We start from the raw sequence: 25,449 nt of genomic DNA on the forward strand, positions 1-25,449 counted from the left end.
AATTCCCACAGGCAACAATAACCCTGCTCAGCTCCACAGAGCTGTGGTGAACTTTCTGCACCTTGTTTCCAGCAGGCAGCTGTTTTCAGACAGAAAGCTGTGATACTATCAGTGCTAACTGAACAATGTATAGCCTGGTGCGGCTGCCAGCGTTTTTAAAAGAAACTCAAATGACATATTGTAATATTTTAAGCAACATACACCTGCTCCCTTTTAGGACATAATGGCCCCGTCCCAGTTTATATCACAGAATCCCCATCATCCCATTATTGTACACCAACCCCCTGCAAATACATGAAACGTTCTGCTGTTAAATATACTGAGTCAGTTGAAAACTCAAACCATATATTTTTTTTATATAGCCTGTAACTAGCAGCTGTCTGATGTAATATTTCAAAAGAATCTGGGAGGATGTGGATTTATATCTGGTAAAACTCCCATGTCTACCTCCTAAAGTATTTTCTGCTCCCTCCAAACCAGTGTATGCTTTTTAAATCAGTGTTTATCATGGTTTCATGGTTTTTTACTGCAGAATTGTATTCTTAACTGCATTCTGTTTGAAATAATAAACAAAGTAAATTTATAGATACATGAATGCTGACTTGTTCTATTTCTGCTCATTGTGTAAACAGGGAAGTGTTTGCAAACATGTATGCCTTTTATACAGGGACATGAGGTTTAGGCTACTGTTTTATAAATAAATACTATACATCCTGGTTTGCTGCCACCGAGTGGCCACAGAGGGCACTGGGTTAACAAACTCTTCACCTGCTATGCATTGAACCAGGCAACATTAAAGGGATAGTTCACCCGAATATGAAAATTCACTCTATATCACACCATATGCCCATAGAGGGGTGGGTGGTATGTTTGAGTCCACAAAACACTTTTGGAGCCTCAGCGTTAAACAATATCGTATCTAAATACGATACAATTCAAGTAAATGGGGAACAATTCTTCAGTAGTAAAAAACAACAGAAAGAAAGGCCAAATTGAATGTTGGGGCTCCTGGTCACCACAGGAGCAGTATGGAGGCATGCTATGTTTTTTTTCTGTTATTTTAATTGCATCGGATTTGGCTAAAATATTTAGAATCATATTTGTGTTTTCATAATCATCATTATCTCCTCCCTGTCTTTTTGTCACTTAATTGAGCAGGAAACAGCTCCAGGGTGTACTCGTCGTGTGCAGGCTGGAGCTGGTGGAGGGATGTGGAAGTACTTTGGCTCCTGTATGGACAAACACTGAGGTGACATGAGTGGAAATGACTGTCCAGGTACAGTGTGAGTCTGTGTGACTGCGCGACACAAACTCAGCCTACCTGTTGATACCCAAACTGAGTGTGCGTGTGTGTGTGCGTGTCGGAGCTGCAGCAGTGAGAGGGTTAACGGTGCTCCTGTGAGCGGAGCGGCTGTCGGAGCTTTAGTTTGGCTGTTGCGCTGCAGAGATCGTTGACGCGGCGGCGGCGCACAGCAGCTCAACAAAAACCCGGACAAGTTCTCCGTAAAGCGGCTGCCACTACACTACGAAGCAGCCATGTCGGAGCGAGGGAGGGTCTCTGGATGTGACAGCGCGCAGTGTCACTACTACTGAGCGTGCGTTTGTTTTCGTGTGCGCGTGTGAGGGCGCGAGAGTGCAAGAGAGGAGCTAGAAGAGGTTGCTTCCCTGCGTGTGTGGATATCGCCTTCATGGACGGCCAACGGGGCTTTTACGAGATGGAGAACCCGGCAGAGAACCCCAGCAAGGCGGCGGAGTACCTGCAGGAGCTAAACAACATCATCGAGACCCAGCAGGGGCTGCTGGAGAAGCAGCGGGTCCGGATCGAGGAGCTGGAGCTGCAGGTGACGGATCTGTGCACGGAAAACGCCCGTCTGAAGGATCAGCACCAGCGGCACCTGGCCACCTGCAGGCTCCAGCAGGGGAACCACTCCAGCCTGGGAGCCATCAAGGAGAACGTGCTGCAGGAAAAGTAAGTTGTGTGAGCGTATGTATGCGTGGGTTGCGCGCTGTGGACGAACAGGACGCTGCCAAAGTTTATTGTTTCACCAGATTGTTTGCTCCGGGGCCGGAGAGGTATCCGTGTTCGTCCTCCCCGTCAGGTGGAACCACGCGAGCGAACCAAATGTCCACTTCTCTGTCACTTCTGTCACTGACATCGATTGTTTTTTCCGATCCGTGTCATTTATAAATTGTCCGGGATTAAACCAGGCTCACACGCAGGCTACGCACGCGCTCCGCGGCTGTTGCGTAATGTGGATCCCGTTAAAAGGCGCACTGTAGAGACACCGGATAACATCAGGAGTATTTGGCTGAAGGGAAGCTCAGGCTGTGTCAGAGCACCGGATCACTGGGTGTGACTTTTATTATGACACGCGTGGAAATTTGCGCGCTGTGCATGTGTTGTTGTCAGGAAACACGTTTACGCGCCTTTGGTTCTCTGCTTGGTAGAGTCTCCCCATCTGCTTGGAAAATGTCCACCCAGTTGTTGCCAGTGATTGATTCACGTGATGTACACTCGGTGTGTATAACAGCAGCTTGACGTTGACTTATTTCCCTCAACACCGTGGCTGGCTTTTAATTTGAGAAGACGCACTTGACTTGGAGAAGTGCCCGGTGCTACTTTAACAGCGAGACTGCCAAAACATCGAGGGTGGATTGAATGATGAGACATGGGTGCACGCTGTGGGCATTGAAGACTAAAACCTGCAGTTTGTGGTGCGCGTAGGGAACGTAGTGCAGCCACATGGTTTGCACATTGTGGTGTTGTGTGTTTATTTATTCACAACTCCAGGCTGCAGACTGCTTTTAAGAGGCTTTACACTTTCTTAGGTCACCACTTGCCACTACATGCACTATCTTATAAACATTTAATGTCTAATGCACACAGTGCCTGTTTCTGCAGCATTGTCCTGATGCAATCACAGTATGAGGGATATTGATTAGCCCTGATCGAGGTGTCAAACATGATCTGGTCCCAGATTCTTTGATTAGAGGATTTGCTGCCTTATCTGCTATTTTCTAAATATGTCTTTGGATTTAGACTGTTGGAGGAATGACCTTTGATTTATTTGCTTTTCATTTCAGGTGTAGCACTAATCCCAATGTTAATATATAGCCCTAGTCCAGCCATATACAAATGATCAGGACACCAATGTCTTGAAGTAGAAGAACATTTCAGGCTTTGATCACCTGATAAGATGTGCTCTGTGGCCAAGGGTTGAAAACACAGACTTGCTGGATGTTAGGAAATCTACTATTTGCGAAAAACAGGCATCAGGCATGGTTTGTATTGCCTTTAATGGAAAACTCTTCTCTGTTGCAATAATATAATTGTTTTCACTTTGCTGTTGCAAGTGTTTTTTTCTCCAGCTTGTAGATTGTTTGTAGATGTTTGACTGATGTGATGACTAATTGTTTTTTTTCCTCATTATTAGTATGATAAATATTGATTGTTTAGTATTTTAAGAGTTTGCCCATTAAAATTTCCCCAAACGAAAGCGGCTGTCTAGCACAGACAGATAATACATGTTTTTTATTTAATGTTAAACAGTAAAGCAGTTTGTCTGAAAAATGATGTTCAAGATTAACCCTCTATCACAACAGTTGGAATTTAATTTTCAGTCAATCAACTCTTGCAGCTCTAATTTAGAGTAGGTGTTCTTGGAAACCTAATTGGGAAACTTCTAAAAAGAAGAATTGCTTCAGAGTGAATTGAAAACCTATATAAAGTTGCAGTTCAGTGATTTAGTATATTACTTATATTTGGGGAGAGCGAGTTCAAGATAATGTTCAACAGATATATCCTGCCTCATACTGCGGATCAGGTACTAAGAGACTGGATTCTACATTCCCATTGATGTAGCTGGGCAGTATGTCAGGGTGTTTTCACACCTGAAACTCCAGATCAATGTCCGAACCAATGAGTATTTGTTCGATACATTTTACACGTTAGATCTGGCCATAGTTTTAGTTTCAAATTTGAATTTTGCAGTTTTTGAAGTTCATCTGTCACACCCACGTCTTATTGTCATCATCTAAATGTGCGTCTGATGCTGTTCTCTCCTTCTTATCCTCTCAGAAAATAACCTTTCTGAGTTTCTACACCAGTTCATTTTGAGTTCTTTTCAGGTTATTTCCCTTCTTCTCTTGTTTAACGGCTGATGAGCCTATAATTGGTGGAGTCTGAACCGTCCAAAAAAGTGTTTTCACACTGCAAATGAACTAAACCACAGTTCAGTTTGATCCATGGCCCACTTTCACACCTACCTTGTACCAAACAATGAAACTGTTTGACCTTTTTAATTTAGACCATACCAAAATAACAGATATGAAAAGTGTCTGGACCGACAGAGCAAAATGTAGTGCGACCAGAAGAGGTCGATAAGGGTCAAACTATCCATGGATGTGGTTCGTTTGCAGTGTGAAAACACTTTTGGGGATAGTTCGGACCTTCTAATCAATTGCAGTAAGTTGAGACGGCATTAACAAAAGGAGAAAAATAAGTAGCCCATTATTGGTCCCTCCAGAAACTGAGTTTGCAATCGTCGACCTTTGACAGTATATTGTTTGAAAGATGAGTATGATTCTCTGTCACATTTTAACTATTGTCAATACTAAGCCGGACATTAGTGATGCTGGTAGCAATCAATCAAAAGAATACCATCATAGAATAAAGTAGGTAGACCTAGCCAATGTTGGGGATGAAGCCAGGATGTGAGTATGTCAAAAAAAGTTAAGTAAATTGCACTTTGAAACCAAACCTAACCGGATCAAATGTAAACAATGTAACAATACATGAACTGCATGGGTCTGAACTTTCAGGTGTGAAAATGCTCCGAATAGGACAAAATTTAAGATTAAGATTAAGATGCATTTATTTGTACCAAACAAGAGGCGGTGGACTAATCGCAGAAACTTGGACTATGGGCAGAAAAGGTCTCTGGTTCGTCTCTGGTTCGACTCCACAAAGAAACAACAAAAGACGAACCTGGATTGATCTGTCCAAAAAATCTGTCAAATGCCCCTGGGCAAGGCACCTTACTCCCCCAACATCTGCTCCCCGGGCGCCGTACATGGTCGCTCACTGCTCTGTGTGTCCTGCACCAGATGGGTTAAAAGCAGAGGTTAAATTTAACCATTAAAGGTCTGATGGTCCAAGCAAGTAGGGTGCATGTAAATAAACCCTCCTAGTGAGTTGAGTGTTTTTATACAAACCCCAACACTGCATATAAGGCAGACGGTCTAAGCCGAGTTATCTGACATAACCCTGATGACATCACTGAGGGGCTACAGTCAGCATTACATCAACCCAATGTTTTCAGTGATGATGAAATGTAACATCAGTGGAATCACCGAACTAAATGTGCTCCATCAGGATAAGATATAAGAACCTGGTTAATGAAGAATTGCAATAAAACTGTCCTGTTTATTGATTTTCATATCGCCTGGAGTAAAACCAAAGATATCAGAGGGATAAACTGTGATGTTTGACAAATTGATATAGTCTGTGCCAGTGCAATGGTAGCATCCCTAACTCCCTCTGTGCTCCTGCCTCCATGCCCGTCTGAGTATGAAATTGCATCTGTGGTGATGAATGATTAGCTCTAGAGTCAAACTGATATTTTGATGATCACAGCACAAGTTCAGATGCCACCAGTTACGCCGCCGCATCTGCTGAAAATATACAGCCTTCACTAAATTTACTTTTGCTCAGGAAAGCTGCTTCTTCAGCAATACCAGCCTGCCGTTTATTTGTGCCGAGTGCAATACTGTCAGGCCTTTTTAACCTATGACATCATTATCATATTTGCTCACTCATCATTTGTACAGGGCTATAAATAGTTGTCAGTGCAGGGCAGGGGTAGGGTGCTCGTCTCTCAGGATGTTCCATCCTAGTGTTGCCTTTTATTTAAACCTAAGCGGAAATAGCATGAGGATTTATTTTTGCTTTTTCATTTGCATGTGGTTAAAAGTCAAATATTTTTGTTAAAATCACTTGCTCTGCACACGCATACACTCTCTCACAAACACACACATGCACACACACAAAGCTGAGGGGAGTCCAGGCCCCGGTGGTCAGTCAGCAGTCGCGCCACGTCAGCTGTTCTTTTTATGCTGACCGCTGTCAGCATGTACAATCCCAGCCTTGACTGGAAGGCCAATGGGGGAGCTCTGTCCCTCCCAGTTCCTCTGACACACATGCTCACACATAAACATTAACGCTATGCATGATAGGTCGCCTTGCTACTCCAGGTAATCAATGTGAGAGAGGGCTGCTTGGAGGATTGAGCAGTATTTATGAGCTGATAGAGTGGGAACATGTTCCTGCCGCAGTCCACTGCATGAGCTAATCCACTGTTTACTTTGTGCTTCATGTGGCTCTTATCAAAGTCACACTGCATGTGTGTCCCCAACAATACAGAAAAAAAGGTTCCCTCAGTTGACGGTTTGAACACATTGGCATCACTAGATTTCAGGTTCATTGGGGTGACAAACCAACATGGCCTGAAGTTCTGGGTCAGTGAAATGTAAGGGCTTTAATTTATGAATATAGGAACTGCTGGATTAACAGGACAGATTATGTGGCCAAGGGCACAATGTTGCTGTTGGGCCCCTGTTGTATTCTGTAATTACAGAGTCCACAGAAGACTGCACACGACGGCTTCATTTTATGCCCACTCAGAGACCCAGGGTAACACCACCTGACCTCAGGTTTTTAAGGTTGTGGGAACTGATTAAAAGTTTGTTACAGAGAATTTGCCTTGTGAGCAGAATATGAAGGTAAATTATTACAGGTTCATGACTAGATTTTACCACAGGGCCCATGTATGAAACAGGGCCACAGCACAAGTGCACACTAATAATACAGGACCCACCGCATACCTCAGTGGTGCAGATGGCCTTTTGTGGGTGACGAGGTGAGGAGACGAGGTAGACTTTGGCCCAACCCCATTTCTACCCTCACACCGGGTTCCAATCGGACGCGGTAGCGACGCTGAAGCGCCGGGCAGCGCTAATAATATCACCTGTTGACCCAGTAGTATAAAGGCATATATTTACTTGTTGCTCCAGCATTCGCAACAACATTTGTCTTGAGGATCAAACAACTCACTGTACTTCTCCACTTCAATAATTAATTTAATGTCATCCATCTTGAAGAACTTCTCCGCTGTTTGATCCGTTGAATGTCGGGTGCCACCACCACTCTCTCTTTTTATCTTTATTTGCTGTATAAAGCTCTATGTGGCTGTAGTGGATGGGTAGAGGGGGACATTTAATATTTTCATTGGTAAAATTAAAACTCCAGGACAACAGAAGTGGAATACAAAGTATGGGATGCATATTTGATCATTTATATAATATAAAATATGTCATCAATATCGTTTAAAAACATTTTTCTGCGGTGAGCAGAAAAAATAGACTCGACGCCCAAAACGATAATTTCACGGCGCTAGACAGCCTTGGTGTGGCGCGGTGCCTTAATGAAGTTAGAAATTGTTTTGTTCCTCCTATGTGGTTTATTTGCCTGGAGATGAATGTTTTTCATCACATGACACTTAACTTGTTTTATTATTGTTCACACTTGTGCTTTAAATGTTTTAATGATTAAATCAGCTGGTGTAATTTCCAAAAGTTACATGTCTGCTATGGACGTCTGTTAAACAACCAACACCATCTTCAGACCCAAGTTCACAACTATTCAAAATAAAAGCTCTTTGTGACCCACGGTCTAACCCAGTGTCCTACCACTGCTGTAGTTATTCTGAATAGGTAGATTAAGAGATAGACTGGGTCAACAAAGCCGACAGAGTTCATTGGATGTTTTAAAAAAATAAATAATTCTTTACCGATTCACCCTCTTGTCCTTCTCATTTATTGTTTATTGGTGGATTGCAAACCAACCTGGCACATTTGAAAAGGTATCAACTTGGGTACAGAGGCGTCCACACTACTCCAGAGCTTTAGAGCTTGGGAAATTCAGAAACGCTGCTGGATCCGTTTAAGTTTGAAAACTGCAGGACTACATTTCAATCTGAATGCACCCAAACTAAGATTCTCTTAAACGATGACATAGACACTAACAATTGCTTAATGATTGGGTCTTTTTGGTCCTGATGTGGTGATTTGTCAGGGTCCTATCAAATGCATCCCCTGAAGAAAATGACAGCCGGCCTTGGCAACCAGTGTAGAATGCAACATAGATAATCAGTTACAAGCATTGGTGACTCTGATATCTTTGCTTACAGCTGTTTTGCAGTAAAATTGTTCATTTAACAATGATACAACTGCTTGCCTGTGTACAAGACGAGCCATTATGCGATATAACCATGTCTTGTTTAGACTGCCATGTTTACGCCCAGGTTACATGAGTGGTCAAATTACATGCAATTTCAGGCATGTGATTATGGACATTGATCAAATCTGATACAGAGGTAAGACTTGTGTGGATGGAGTTTATTTATGTCTGAAAATTATGTTTTTAAATGAAACGTAGCAGTATGGATGTAGCACAAGGGTACTGCAGTCACTGATCTATCATGTATGGGCTGTATCTCAGTATCTTTCACTCCGGTGAATCTCAGTCAAGTATTTCGTCTCACTGGTCAAATTTGGTAACACAGGTTTGCTCCGGGGTTTGGATTATCATTATTGTTATTATATACCGTGTTTAAGGATTCTCTCCATCACATTACATTGAATCATAGAGACAAAGAGGGATCAAACCCCAGCACTGTATGTCCCTCAGAAACTGCATGAGCTGCTTTCTTTAAGAAGGGCCTCATCAGTTTGTTGTGCTTACATGTGAGTGTGTGGCACTGCAGGAAGCACTTCACTGGACAGCACCTCAGTGTACAAAAAAAAGTGAGCGTTGCCCGAAGACATATGAAAATTGTTTGGGAATTTAACAAAGTTTCAAGTTTGAGTAAGCACAGACAGTATTCCACAGCTTCTGTGGGCAGGCTGTGAAATATACACTGTTTGTGATGCATTTAAAGCCGAGGCAGAAATCCATTTCACACAGAGAACACTGTAGAGTTTGAAGCCTGAGGGTGGTGTCGACATGCTGCCATTAAAAACTAGAAGATGAGAAGAATAAATACACTTTCAAAAGGAGAATACATTTTGGAATGAAATATTAATGATGGGCGTTGGAAGTAAAATATATGTGCAGTATATGATTCTGTCAGAGTTTGAACACTGACATATAACATCATGTGCACTTGCTTCATGCTGCTCCTGTATTTTGATGTTTTGTGCAGGTAAACTTGCCAGAGGGTTAATGCAAGTTGCACATCAGAAGATGCAGAATGGGGTGATTTATTTACAATCTGCACCGGCTTTGAAAGGCACATACTAATGAGAAATGTATGTATTGCCAAATCCAAGGTGAAAAAATAAATGGTTACATCATTGAACCCACAACAGATCCAACAATCTCAATCAAAGCTGAGTAACACAGATCTGGTTTAGGCATCTGCTTTTAATTAGAAGGCTTTTTTCGGGTGTATCAAACTTGAGTTTGCCCCCTGGTGTGAGATTATGATGTGAGATTGAAAACTTAATTAATGTCCACATTAACAGGAAACATTCTCTTCACTCATAATGAATTTAATGTTGGTTTTAATGCCAGTCTGATATGATTTACGGTGAAACACATTTTCACTATAATGACAATAGCAGCTGCGTAATGCTATTATATTATAATTATCTTGCAGCGACTGTGAAACTTCCACATTAGTTAGCAAATAATTTCATTGTTTCGTGAATAACGCAGTCTTGTTGGCTCTGGTTGGGGACGACAAATTAATTTAAAATGCTGTTTTCTATATTGTGTTGAAAAGTGTAACTGATGTGGAGTCAGTTGTTAATGTTATTTACTGCATTATGCAGATACACAGCTGAGCTGATCAAACATTTATTGAACATGGATGTAACTTTACATTAATGGTTCATTTTACCTGCTTCAAGAAGTTACCTCTCTAAAACACAACTCTTTTTTCTAAATCATCTATCCAGGAGAAAGAAAGCGTAAAATACAACACAGTTTTTCCCTAAAAATACTTTTAAAAATCTTCTTTCAATATATACCTGATGAAAATCGCAGCAACATAAAAAATCTCTATATAAATATATTTATAAAAAACTCATCACATTTAATAATAAGAAATTATTTGCATTTGGACATAAATAAAAGCAGTTTGACGGAGTGTGCTTATAAAAAGAGTTGCAACAAAAACTTTGATTTAGCGATGAATGAAATAGTTTACTGTATGAGTTCATGTAATCAACAGGGTTGAATGATCTGAATACTTCTGGAATAGATCCAGTGTCCATATATCTACTATAGTGTTAGCTAATAAGCTTCTAACATTTTGAGAAGGAAACTTACCCTTAAGTGTTTCTATAGATTTGAAGCTGAGGGCTCAGCCTCTTTATATTTATTTGCACAAATTGCACTGGATGTCAACAAACTTGTGTTACACATTATAAGTTAAAGTGAAATAAATACTTGAAGAAATTAAATCTATTATAGACACTGCTGCTTCTTAAACTTTCCATTTGGACTCACACTGTTTTTATACCACAGAGTACAACAGTTAGTTGATAACTAAATTGGTGAACATAAAAAATTCCACATATTGAGGATGTAATTAAAATGTAATCATGTACAATTGTTTTCAAGTTTAAAAGTAGTTTTTTGTGATCTGATGATAAAATCTGGATTAAGAGTAATCCATTAACTCATCCCTGTCTCTCAATTGCATTTAATAATGCAAAACAATGCATGGCTTGAGTCATCTTTTGTTGTGGTTCCTCTGTGTCATAAACGTCATGCTTGAGTGACTGCCAATGAGCGTCCGTATGCTTCCCTTGTCACAGGCGACATGGGAGTCTCTTACATGGCCTTGCCCCCCCTACACTCATTATAGATACAATATTTACCAAAGCATTTCACTTAGTTTTTGCAAACCTCGGATACATCTGGAATAGCTAGCTAGCAGCATTAGGGAGTATCCTCATCACGCCCTCCTTACATTGATCAGTATATGATGTAGAAGTAACAACACTGCTGACTGAAGTGTATTAGTGTGTGTTGTATCCTGGTTTGTGACTAGTCAGCACTTCTTTATTGGCAATTAAATGGCAGGCTGAGGGGAGAGGAGCTGGTTTGAGCATGTATTGATTATTTTTAAAATATGTGGTTGCATTTGGAAACACTTAAGTGAAACGTCCCTGTGTCTGAATTAAATCTATATTAATTTATAAACATTTTGTGACCGTTTTGTAATTTTATTGTGATTCTTCTGAGAACGGACCACTGGCTCTGAGCTAGAATACGCTCATCAATAATCGTGTGGCATTGCAGGGAGCATGGAGTATTGTTTACTGGAGCAGACTGTTACAAATTATATACATGTTTGAGTCCCTGCCAAGAAGCAAGATTAAAAGTGTTTGGATTTACATTGTAAAGAGACACAGCTTCTCTTCCTGCCATTGTTTGTATTGTGTGGATCTATAAAGCTCTGTCAATGCAAAATGCTGAATGTTCCCTTGAGTCAGCAGGTTCCCAACATTGCTTTTGTCAAAGCTCTGTAATAAAACTGCACTGAGCTTGTCCTAATATTGTTTGAGAAGCAGTTTCCATGACAGAGATAAACTTGATGAACTTGGCCTCTCTCAGCTACCTGAACCTCAACATTTCAGTTTTTCTTTATCTTCATCTTTTTCTATGCATAGTAGAAATCCACAGTGTAGGGCTGCAGCGAATAATTATCCTCACTGTCGATAAATGTGCATATTATTTTCTCAATTGTTTTGTCAATAATGGCTCAGAACATTTTGAAACATGCTCATAATTTCCCTCGGTGTCCAAGGTGGCGTTTATCTGATGATTAGTCCAAAACCTGGAGATACCCAGCTAAATATCTGACACTGTCAAGTAACTGGAGGGGAAATGGAGGATGTCACACCCTGTTAAAGCCCTATGAGATGAATTGTAATTTGTGAATATGGGCTATACAAATAAAATTTGATTGATTGATGATTGAAATAAAAGCTGTCTGTAGCTGCTGTCATCTGGGAAGGAGCAGGCTCCAAACTTTTCAGAGCCACCTTTAAGGCCTGCAGGAAGCGAGTGTTTATCAGTCGAGGATACCATCCACTTCAATATCTCTGTATTGTGGGTGATGCCTTCTGAGACAGTGTTAGTAAATATTTTTTCACCATTTTTGGAAGCGATATCGAAAAGTACAAATGAATTTAGCGTTTAATGTTTGCAGGGTGAACAGTTCCACAGTCCAATTTTCCACATGGCTACATTTCTATGCACTTTACTGTTATTGAGCTAGTATTTACATGTTATGATTAAAAACTGTAGCTGTGATATAAGCTGAGCTGCAGAACAGGCTGTACCTTTCAGTTATCTGCTTGAGTTTGATTATAATTAATTTTGTCAATACCGGAGCTAAATCAACACCTTTATAACGTTTCCGGTGCTTGAACTGTGGCGGATGGTAAGAGCGGCTTTTCTATTGCTCAGGCTAATTCGAATTTGAAATGAAACATTTTAACCTTCAAACTGTTTAAAGTATTGATTTGAATGTACAAATATAAATAAGTGGAAAACTATCAACAAATTTACATCAAAAAACACACAAAATACATAAAACCTTACCATTAGAATAATTAACACTAAACAAAAGTTACTGTGCTTAATACAGCAAAATACTCCAAACTCTTCAGGACGTTTCTCCTTATCACCAGGGCCACGCTGCCAGCTGATGTGCTTGTAATGGGGTCACACAAAACACATTGTTGTCGTGTTCCTCCCTTTTCACTGTATATTGTTCTAAAGTTTCAAGCACCAACACCTGCGTTGTGCTCCTGTCTGGTAGTCACTGCACATATAGAAACTGCTGTCTGATTCGCACAGGATTTTGGTACCAAACCATATCTGCAGCTGCATATTCTTTCTTTATTCTTCTCACTCTCAGTTAAATGTATTATTGTAGAATAACACAATGTGCCTTGCTCTTTTTCAGTCAACATTAATGAGAATGTGGGTATCTTGTTTGAACAAGCTCTTTGTGATTGTCACTCGACAAAGCCAAATGGGGGTTGCTAGGAGCAGGGTCCCTAAAGTTATCAGTGGTCTGTCTGTCAAGTATAGAAAACCATACAAAAAAATAACATATAAATCAATCAGGAATGTCAAAATACGATCTTTTGGAGGTGCCAGGGGGGTTGGTTGATGTGTATGTTTTCTTTATCCTATTGTATAAAATTCTTTCAAACGTTTTTGAATGTTACAAAACTTGCACACATTATGATTTAAGCACCACTGTTACTTATGTATCTCCACATTTCTTGCTTGGATCCATCATATGTTGTGTACTATATCAGTAGTGGTCTTCACACGGCCAGATGACCTCAGATGAGCTCCTCTTGGCACCATTAATTTGAGAGCAGATGATAACACTTTGGCCATGTATCATTGAGCTGGAGTCATATCTTTGCCAGCTAAACCACATGTCTTTAAGACTGGCCTGATCGCTGCTCATCCATTATATCACAGTGGACCCAAAGGCTCATTGTTAAACAAGCTGGTTAAACAATGCAATTCTTTCAGCCGCTTGTCAGTTATCATGGATGTGGGTGTGTGCCACTGTACACGTTGGTTCATGTTAGAGTTTCCACAGTTATTCCAGTGGGATGAATGAAAGTCAAAAGTGCCAGTTGGGATTCACGATCCCCTGAATCATCTGTTTAGTCATTAACGTCTCAAATGCTGCAGGGGATGGTTTGTGGAGGACATGATAAACACGAGGGAGGAAATTCACTTCTTTATGACGATGAATGAATACAGAGGATTTAACATATCATAAGCAGAGTTTCCCTTCTTCCCTCTCCATTCTCCTTGGAGGGACACTAGTACTTTGTTTGCAGTGGTGTCACTACACCAACTTTTTTTTGGGAACCTCAATGTGTCTGATTGCAGTATAATTATAGCCTTGATGCCAGACAAACTTAGCCCCGCCCACAACATTTGAGGTCGGGAAGTTCGGTCTGGAGTCGCTCCATTGGGGAGAAATTATGCCCGGTTCGAAATCTTCTGGACCAATCAGATTGTCAGGGCGGGCTTTATAGGATGATGGACAGATGATCAACGGTTATGTAATCAACCACGTGCCCTTGGGTTGAATTCGTTTTCAACAAACATGCCTGCTGCTGGAGAGCTGAGATGTGTAGATGCTGCCATTGAGTCTGTTTTAGAAGACATCGACAGCGCATCCATTTTGTAAGAGGAACAGAGAACGTGGAGGCGACGCCAAAGCACCTCGCTAATCCCTATCGTGCCGGCGCTTGGCTGTTCACACCGGACACTGAAGCAACGCTGAACTGCCGGGCAGCGCTAATAATATCACCCGTTGATCCAGTAGATTAAAAGCATATACTTACTTGTTGCGCCAACATTAAACAACAGCATCCCAACATGTGTCCTCCTTGGTGTTGTCTTTACAACATGTTCCGAGGATCATACAACTCACTGCACTTCTCCACTTCAATTATTAATTTAATATCATCCATGTTGAAGAACTTCTCCGCTGTTTGCTCCGTTAAATGTCGGGTGTCGGGGGTTAATTACGTATTCTCCACTCAAGCCTATGTGGAGAATACGTAGTCCCCCCCCTCTCTCTCTTTTTATCTGTATCACTGCTTGTGTGGCTGTAGTGGATGGGCAGAGGGGGGCATTTAATAATGTCATTGGTCAAATTAAAACTCCAGGACAACAGAAGGGGACTTCAAAGTATGGGATGCATATTTGATCATTTATATTGGAGTATGGATATGGGACTGTATATGGGAGTGAATTGGAGCCAGCTGTTATTTAAGGCTTGGCGCTGCGCTGAAGCGTCGCTTCGGCATCACTTCAGTGTCCAGTGTGAACCCGGTGTTAGTAAATAACTCACAATGCGTTGCTTAACATACATCACATACTACGTTGCTCTGATTGGTTGTAGGTCTATCCAATTGAGCGAAGAGGAAGTAGCCCATTGATGCTTTAACTCTCTTTGTTGATCACATGATGCACAGGTTGCAGTGGGGGCAGTAGTGCGGTGGTTAGCGCTGTCGCCTCATTTTTTTATGTTCTGCATTGAGCGTCAGTGTGAAAGTGAGTTGGGATGGTTTTTTGTCTCTATAGTGTAGTATAGTATTACACACCACATCTGTTGAGCTCAAGGTGGAAGATGGAAAAAAAAAGCGTGTTGTGTTGTTGCAAAGGATTGTCAGTTGTGAAAAATGAAACTCACTGGTGACGGGTCCTGGAACTGACCTGAGCTAGCAGGTCATCAAACTGGCCTCGGGGTCGGCCTCTGGTGGTGCTGGAAACAGCAGACAGTGAAATTCCCTGAGCTGTGTGACCCTTGTCTCTTGGACCCAATTCACAGAATGGCGCTGGCTTGGCCAGTGTTTCCACAACATGTACAACGCAGCAGTTGAAGTCACTTAAGCCAATTGTTCTCCTCTCCTTTTTTCTGGAGGAGACAGGTGAACATTCTAATGTTTTGTGTTTATTTGTGTTGCTGGTATGAGCCAAAGATCCTGCTTTGCCTGTGGTGTGAATGCAGCATGACAGATAGAGGCCTACTTACATATAATCCTATTTATAGAAGAGCCAAAACAACATCCTGTTCATATCCATCAAGCACAACATGTACTATTTTTAATTTGTTGATCAGATATTTATCAACTTCCATCCACTGTTGTGCAGTATCTAAAGGTCAGCTGTGAGTATAAATGAGCTCTGTGAAGAATACTAGCAGGTACACACACACACACACACACACACACACACACACACACACACACACACACAGGGGGTGGCTGTGGCTGAGGGGAAGAGTGGTCGTCCTCCAACCTGAAGGTCGGCAGTTCGATCCGCAGTCTGACCCATCTGCATGCCGAAGTGTCCTTGGGCAAGATGCTGAGCCCTGAATGGCCCCCCATAGAATAACTAAGTGCTGCAATTAGATGTACTGTATGAATGTGTGTGTGAATGTAAAACTGTACTGTAAGGCGCTTTGAGTGGTCATCAAGACTAGAAAAGCGCTATATAAATACAAAACCATTACACACACACACACACACACACAAAAATACACACTCACGCACTTTTCTGAGATGTCACGAAGCTTTCATCTTGACATTTCAGTCCCTGTGTGAAAGGTTCCTTATAATAGTGTTCATTCAGTATCGTTTGTCCTTTTTCAAAAACTGATCTGATTTACCCGCTTGAAGAAAGTCTGACAAATACCATGTCTCTTATTAAATGTCTGTCTATCACTCTCTCTAACCCGTCTGTCCCGGCTATTGCCTGCACTCTTGCTACTCACATTTATTCTGATGATCAGAAATTTGTATTCCCACCATAAATTCTCATAGACAAAGTTTGGTGGTGGACTTTTGAGAGCAAGCAAGACTTTGGTAATCTTCTTGAACCCCAGAAACCAAGGAGAGCAGTTATCTTGTGAAGCCACATGGTGGGATTTGAAGAGGAATGGAAAAAGAGAAAATTATCTTGCCTTTTTTCTTTTCAAAGTGAAATATTGACCCCATGGACTTATATTCATTTTAAGTGACCCATTACCTGCTTATGAAAGAGTAAATTCTTCACAAATATTGTTCATATTTGTGATATCTACACAGTTTGTGCTTTGGGCTAAAACCAACCTTGGGGCCATAGAGCCAATATATATGTATTGACAGCCCGGAGAGATGCGTTCCATTTCATTTCACATCATCCAGCACACTGAAAATGAGAGCTGCTCCAGAAGCAAAGCTTTTCCACTCAGCTTATAGAGGGATCGTGTGGATTTTCTCAGACTCTTTCAGACATTGGTAAAGGCTGACTGAAAAGACATTGGCTTCTTTCAGTGTATCAAACATATATGAACTATGTTAGGACTGTGGTGTGTTGACAAAACTGTTAATACCTAAATTGTAATACATTGTCATTCTTATGTTCGTTTACATATTTGTTTTATCAAATATGTCTCAATTGCAGTCAGGAGTTTGCAATAAAGATTCAATCTAATACTTACTCATACCTGGACCAATATCACCACATGTAATATGTAGCTGATGTAATATTCTGGGGGGACCCATGTGTCTTGACTTTTAAGACAAATGCATCATTAATTTGGTACTTCTGAATATATTTTCCCAATCAAGCAGTGAGCATTTAATTTCACTATTGTCTGTTAATCACTGGGTCAGGTTTGTGTTAAAATGCAGATGCATTCTAAATGGGGAAATACGTAAACAAGTGTTTGCTGTGTGAATTTTAAGAACTGATGAGGTGATCTCTGCATGCATGCATCCATTTTTCTCTGTAGGAAATCCAATTTTTATCTCATGGCATATTATTGAAAAGACCTTGGTTTGAATTCTTGAGTCTGTAGTCTTATCAGAGGATGTGTGAGGCTGTAATTAAGCTCAGCGGTGCTTAGCGAACTGCTAAAGACATGTTGATATGCTCTCAATGTTCACCATGTTAGCATGCTAAACTTTCCTTACTAAAACTAAACAACTGAATACAACTGAAGCTGATGGCAATGTCTTTAGTTAAAGCGTAGTGCGATATGAACGTTGACCTTACGATGGTGTCAGAGGTAAAACCATGAGAATTGATTCTGGAAAGACGTGAAAGACTCTGCCAGTGTTGTACCATTCCATCCATGTTCCGATGTGTCTCCGCTGGTGACGATAGATAGGATGGTCTGTAAGAAATTAATCTGGTCCAACTGACACTGCCGAACCTAGAGCACCTGCCAAAAATGTAAGCCAATATTATTTTCACCCAAATAATGGAACCTATTGATACTGGATATGTAAACAGTGTACCAACCACCATGAGACCATCCATCAATTTTCTACTGACACAGGAGTGACCTCATTTCAACTGACATGTTTCCCTGCATCTGCCTGTGGAGAGAAAGTCCTTCACTGGGCCGGACTGGCGTCTCTGCACTTGTTTGGGGTGCCTCTTTGTCTTTGGGGTTGACACAGCTGTATTTTGTTCACTGGCTGGTGCAGACAACACGCACATTGGTCCATTGTTTTGTTACACACATACACAGAGTTGGCCCAATCAGATTTTTAAGTCCCATTGCCATTTGGGCTCATTGCTGTTACTAATCTGCAACTGAATAGTGCCCAATTCGATAAGACTAAATATTCTGAAGGACACAGCCAAATGCAGGTCTGCTGTAAAGGACGTGTCACAGTTTTAGTTTCTGGTTGGAGTGTGATGTACAGACCTGTATTATCCCTGTGTGCATCCAGAGAAATATAAATGATGATGTTGTCATAATTGTTGAACCATTGTGTCCATGAATAGTATTAGAATGCATTAACTAAAGGGTCTGTTATGTTTCTGTGTACACATCAGGTAGTTTCTCAATGTGGCAATTCCTGTATAGTGTTGGTTATCATTCAGTTCTCTGAGACTTGGATGTTTTAGTTTCTCGCTAGTTGTTAGCCTGTGTGTTGTCAATATCATGGTCGTATATAAAAGGTTGACTTGCACTGAAACGAGGAAGGGGGCGATCCAGTCAATGCATGCACTCGGGTAATCTTGAAGTAAGATGACAATCCTGACATTTCAACCCGTTTTTATTGCATCAAATAAGTTAAACTGCACCACCTCATCAGGGGATCCAACAGTTCCTACCTGACTCTATCATTATGTTATAACCTCATCCAGTCCTCATCTCTTATTGAGCAAGGTTGAGAGAGCAACCCCAGAGGCTGAGAGTGTCAGGGAGAGCAAGGGAGCACAAGGCCATACTGGGATTACTTTGACCCTCAGACACACAGGATCACAGTGAATTCATCACAGTGGGATTTACTGTTGTGCAACAACACATTTTTGAAGGATTACCGCCTCTCCCTCAGTTTTCCTTGATTCGCTATATACTCGTTACCTTCAGGGATTTTGGGGAGTGGTGCAGTTGGTATACATATTTAGGTGGGAGGGCTTCACGAGGATGATGAGTGGTGTGTTATCGATTGTGGTGGGCAGGTCTGGCCCAAAATGTCAGTGTCGATATTTATTTATTTTTGGTCCCAGTCCAGCCCTGGCCCCTCACTGCAGCTCTTGTGAAGTACTCCTTTAAAGGGAGGGGACTGTAAATATGAAGCGACATCACTCAATACCTAGGACCGCCCATATTCCTGCACCTCTCACTCATCCATCTGACCTCATCTCCACTGCTAGTATGATGATTTTCTTCCACTCTCTTGATACCTACCCAAAGGTCATGTGCACATTTGAGGTTTGGGACCAAGATTGACTGCTGAATCAAGTGCTGTTTGTTCGGTCACTGTGCTCTTTCTTTGCAGCCACACTCCAGTGCTGGCCTCACATATTTGCATACCATTGACCTCAGGTACACTGCAGTTGAAAGCTTCTGAAATGACTGTGCGATCTGAAAAATTAATGTGAAAAGGGCACATTTCAAATGGGGCGATTAAGAAATATTACATCGTTAAAGGTGGTGCATCACTTTACCCCAAGTTACATGAAAATACAGTGATATTATATGTGACACATGATCATTTTTCTAATGCATCCTAGAAATGCTTTGTACTACTCATGTATATATATATACATCCCAGTTTAACATTATATAAAGTGTATACACAGATCAACTAGAATAGGTATGTGCGTCAAAGAAAGCTAGCAATCCTTTGTATCTTTGCCACGAGGCCTTGTTGCCATTGTTTTGGACGTGTCCTTGAGTTGAATTGGTCACGGAACAGCAGAACGGATTATACATATTTCTAGACATTCAAAGTGATGTGTGACTTGTGTGGGCCCATAAGGAGAGACAAACTTTAAAGGCACAAATAGCCTTATATTATAAATAATAATTGGGAACACATTATGTTCAGAAGAAATATATATTGCTTCAATATGCTTCCTCTTTGTCAGTTTGTTTTTAGGCTTTGGTAGATGAAATGTCATAGGTTGTGGAGGTCTATTGTTGAGTCAGTGGTATTGATCAGTAACCCTATCACCTCCCCACAAATGTATTAGTTTTGTATTTGATTAGCTGTGGGTGAAACAATGAAAGCAAAAAGAGTGTTTTGGCATTCTTTATGTACATTATACTGTCTTTCATCAACAAAGCAATGCCGGAATGGGATTTAAAAAGGATGTTTCTCCCATCCAGTCTTCCAACAGGTATAAGTGATTCTCAGATTAAAAAGGGCCCTATTAGGGAAAGACAGCTGGTCTTTTGGAGGAGAAGGTACATGACGAGTAAATGCTGTTTTATTGCACCATTTTCTGTCAGAGATCAGACCCTGATAAAAAACCAGGGGACTCATGTTAAGGAATAAAACACAAGCAGTGTATCATTCTAGACTTGTTGTGAGATAGTGTTGCTGTCATCAATGTAAAAAAAACTTTGATGTATTTGCATAATATTTTCTATATGTATTCATGTTTATATGAAAGACGAGAGCCTGCTTAGCTATATGCAATGTACTTAGGAGCTACAGGGTTAAGCTATCAAACATCCATCTATCCATTATTAATGCAGATTATCCTTTGAGTGTCACAGGGTGCTGGAATAAATCCCAGCTGACCTTGGGGGGGAGGCGGGCTACTCCCTCGACAGGTCACCAGTGTAATGCAGGACCTAGATAATAAACAAACATTCATTCTCACATTCACACCTCAGGTATGTTCTCTAATTAATCTTAACACCATCTGCATGTCTTTGGACTGTGGGAGGAAGCTGGAGTAACAATCCTAGCAGACACATGGGAATAGCAGGCACACTCAACACAGAAAGAACCTGCCCACACAGGGATTTGAATCCTCTTGCTTTGAGGCGACAGTGCTAACCACCACACCACCGTGTCGACCTAGGCTATCAAACATGTTTGACGATTTAAAAAAAATGTTTTTATTGCAAAATCATAATACATTAAATTGGGGGATCAAGTTTTGTATAGAAACTTTATTTGAAAAGCAACTCAACAGTTAGACTTTGTATTCTAAATGTGTTATCCAGCCAGTATATTCCTGAATATGTGGCCCCACATCCATTATGAGTCATTGTTTGGCTTCATGATGCTGCACTTGTGATAGTTAATATGCTGTTAGGCTGTAGGAAAAGCTTTTCTGCACACTAATTAGGTAGACAAGTGACTTCCTCTGGCCCGGTATGAAGGAAATAGCCATCCATACTACTGAAACGTGCAGGCAGCCTTTCTAAACACTCTCTGCAAGTCCAACGACCCTCTTATTGATTATAGATCCCTTGATTGCCTTATTCTATCTCAAGACTGTCTCAGCTGCCTCTTTACAATGAGCTTCACCTGAGAATGATCTGAAATAGATCAACCACTATCTATTTTCTATTCTTCATCAAAGTGGAACCATGTGAGGGAGCATTTATAGCGCTCTCCTAAAATTCTTCAGTCAAATGCTAAAATGGACCTGTCGGCAGAATACTTGTTTTCATCCTCCAAAGAGTTTATAATTGGCATCTTCAAAAGCGTGCAGTGTTAAGGACTTTATTATAGAAAACATCTGCCACTTAAACTGCACCTGCTCACTTCCTCTATCCTGTCAGTGCCAGCTGCACCCTCACCTCTCTGAGAATCAAGAGCACAGATTTATTTTTCTAGCTTTTTAGCAGGTGATGAGGTCTTGAATATATAATTGAATGTATTGGGGACGAGCTCCTCACAATTTTCTGTGACGTCAGAACCCTTTTTTTTTTTTTTTCGCTCTCTCCTACATAGCTGTGACTCATGTCCGCTTTGCTGTACATCTGCCTCGCTCCCAATTCAATCTCAGCGTTGAAAAGCCATGGTTAGTACCTGTTTTCATAATAGGAGCACTTTACTTGGTAATGATCCATCCTTTCATGGAACTGCTATATATCCCAAGGAGGAGTGCTATGTCCTTTCCACAAGGACTTCGACGTTGGGCTTTTGGTGTACGAGGGTACGTGTGAGAGATACAAGCTGACAGAATTGATTCTTTTAATTCAATGTCCCGTAAGCAATCACCATCACATGTAAATAGGCCACCGTAAATCCTATTTTCTATCTCACCATTGAGGTTAGTTGTGCGTATTGACAGTGAGATAGAGCCTGTATCTAAAGCTGTGGGATGAGATTGAAATACCCTCAACTGCATTGCTTGAATATTACGAGTAGAAGCTAGATATGTTATCATCACATAAACTTTATATGGACATTTATTAATATTACAGTGTTATAAGTTGTGAGAATGGGACTCACATGGTTTTTGATGTTGGATGTGATTATCCTCCTCAATATTTCCTGCCATCTCTGAACAGATGACCTTTAATACCCTCTATTCGATGCTGATAATAGCAAGTTGCTGATTCAGTCTCATGTTCAGGGTCCTTGTCATCTGTCCACTCTCTGGTTTCGCTCCCCGGGGGATCCTGCTTTGGTCGGTCTGTTGCAAAGATCAACACAGGTTTTGGTTCGATGTTCTGACAGGAGAGCTGCTGAAGGTACTCCCACAGGGAAGCCCCTGGTGACCCTCTTAAACACCACACAGCCATATTGTATTTGTTGATATTTTGTAGACGTCTCCAAATGTTTGAAAATGAAATAATAAATGTTATTCAACCACCTTTCTTTGCTTTTCCTCATTTACAGTTTGAACTAGTCGTAATCATATCGCTTGTAAAACAATCTTTTTAAGAGATATTCGCCTCCACTTTAATGCATTCTTCAAGATCATCCCCGATCCTATAGGGAGGGGTGTTTCAAGGCAGCCTTCCAGCTCTAGCTATAGCCTATAGGTTCTAAAGGCAAAACTTAAGGTTTGTTACTAAAACCATGAAATGTGTGCTAAAAAGTTCAATGGTAGCTGCTTTTTAGAGCACATTAGAAATTTATTTTCACTGATTGTAAGCTAATGGGAAACATATTTTAGCCGTAATGTTAAATCGAAAGCAGTTCTGACAAGTTGTATTGTTCTGACAGGAGTTTAATGGAAAACGGTTACGGTTCATTGCAATCCAACATTCAGAATATGGTACTATACGCACATCATAGGTAACATGTCTGCTATACGTGTGTGGACTGATCACACTGGGAACAAGTATTAATCAAAGAGAGGGGCTGCTAAAAGACACAATACTATTTGAGATGCAATTGATTTTAGAAAATATTTAGTGTCAGTCACATTGGAGAAGATCTTTTGCAGCCAAGATGTTTTCAATATAATAACAATATAAGTGTGTGAGTTACATCAGGGCTTCACTATCACTCGTATCCTTGAATCCACATAGGTGCCAGTTACAAAGGGTTTGTTTTACTCTTCGTAAAGTTAAAATGTGCCAACAGCTGTGATACAGCCTAGAACTCAGGCTGGGGACGGCAGGGTGCTATGGAGCAAATGGGGTGACTGGAGTTAATAAGAGTAAATCTGTGTGACAGCTGACCTTCCTGAAGTTTAGGGAAGAACAGCATACATATATAAAGCCTGTGTCTTTTTGTGCTCCATGAAATGTTTATGGACCAATATTGGTGTTGAAATGCAGGAAAAGCCTGGAGGTTCAGACTTAATCCTGTGTGCAGAGGAGGTCTGTTCATAACTAGGCTTTATATTTTCAGGAGAGTGTGGCTTCGAGGCGTCTACGCATTTGCCGTGAGATTTGTTTTCGCTGGGATGTGTGGGTGTCTAATGCCAAAAGTAAGAGCCATCTCTGTGTGCATTGGGTTTCTTATATGCATATTTCATCACGAAAGTGATCAGAGCCCACCGGATCTTTCATTGTTGGCAAGAGCTGCTATTTTCAAATTGCAAATAGTTGTCAGTAATCACGGCAATAAACATTTTGCTTTAATACTCAAGAACAAACACAAAACAAATACAAATCTATATCTTCAGCCACAACCAGTTCGCAAGGCAAGTACAATGTCTCTCAATAAAAGCCAACATTTTATTTCATGTTTTAATCTGCTTTAGAGGCTTAGAAACAACCGTTTATTGAATATCAAGTTTTTTTAGAAAACCCTCTGTACTTAGGTTTTAGAACGTTTTTTTAGAGGACGCCTAAGGTCTTAATTGGTAAATCATACACCAGTGGATGTGCCTGTGTGTGTGTAATTCAGTAATTAATACCATCATTCAGTATTAAATATAATCCCAACAGTTTTAATCTAAAAATGTGGCAGGGAGGTTTGTGCAATGGAATAAACCAGTCTATGAACATCAGCATTTCCATGTTATTTCAGAGTTGTGCTAAATCACTGCTTATGTCACTGTGCACGGCCCACATATCTTTCAAATTATAGTCAGAGCCAGACGGCGGAAGGATATCCATGTGTCTGGCACTGCAGAGGAAATGAAGGAACACTAAGGCACTTCCTATGATCCCTTGTCAAGTCCTGACGTCAGGATGAAGAGGCGTATTATTCAATCCTTTCTGATGACATCTGGTCACAGATGTGCAGCCCAGCCATTGTGGCCGGTGTGATCTCTGCGGCTTTAATCTCTGTGGTTCCCACGCCACACCACAGGCAGGCTGCTTCAGCCAATCTGAACTGCAATGAACTTATAAATCCAGGCCGCTGCTCTAGATTTAGGCATGTTGTCAGAGGGAGGAGATTATGGCAGCACCTACAGTTACATAATACTTTATCTTTTCTATAATGCCAGGGCCAGCTCAGAGATGATGGTTTGCTTTTCATTACTCTTAGTTTTTCATACTTGCATTTTGTTTACACTTCATCAAATGATGAATTGTGTTCATTAGCACACACATGTTTAGTCAGGGTTAGTCATGACAGTCATGACACAACAAACATCAATAGTAAATGAACACTGCAAAAGTCTGCAAAAATGTGTCCAACATGTATATGTACTTTAATTTGAAACAATAAAAAAGTAAATTAAATGACAAACAGAATATAGAGAAATAACGGATTTATTTTGTTGAAAACATGTGCTGAAGAGATATACATGTATACTCAAGCTAACTCTGGCCAGTTTCATAGTGCAATACCATTTAGTACCTCAAGAGGCAACAGTGAGTCACAGTCGGAACTGTCCAGTCCTCACTCAGTCTAGTATTAGAGAATGACGAAGTAGTGCAGTATCATGACCTCAATTAAAGAGATAAAATCAAAGGAAGTTAGACAGGAACATAAATAATTATGAATAAAACGCCAGACAAAATGTACAAGTTAATAAAACAATGATTTAAGCCCTCGATAAAATGTACAGGCGAGCAGATATAAGACACGGCTTAAAATATAAAATACTACTTACCTACCTTGTCTCAAAACATGGTTTTTGAAATACTTCTTGAAAAAGACTCTAAAGGATCCAAAGTCATCAAAGCCTATTGGCATATTATTCCAAAGCTCTGCAGCTAC

The 25,449-nt window shown here is 40.8% G+C and overlaps 1 protein-coding gene across 1 annotated transcript in view; it reads left to right on the top strand.

The window, feature by feature from the left end:
• The first annotated feature begins 1,461 nt into the window (after positions 1-1,461).
• Positions 1,462-25,449, top strand: part of LOC133974524 (IQ motif and SEC7 domain-containing protein 2) — a 45,789-nt gene continuing 21,801 nt past the window's right edge. Inside the window, exon 1 of the mRNA XM_062412160.1 lies at positions 1,462-1,969. Coding sequence (XP_062268144.1) covers positions 1,689-1,969 — 281 coding nt within the window. The 5' untranslated portion in view covers positions 1,462-1,688. The remainder of the gene's footprint in view (positions 1,970-25,449) is intronic.

This window comes from Platichthys flesus, chromosome 2 (assembly GCF_949316205.1).
Source record: "Platichthys flesus chromosome 2, fPlaFle2.1, whole genome shotgun sequence".
In the NCBI taxonomy this organism is placed as follows: Eukaryota; Metazoa; Chordata; class Actinopteri; order Pleuronectiformes; family Pleuronectidae; genus Platichthys; species Platichthys flesus.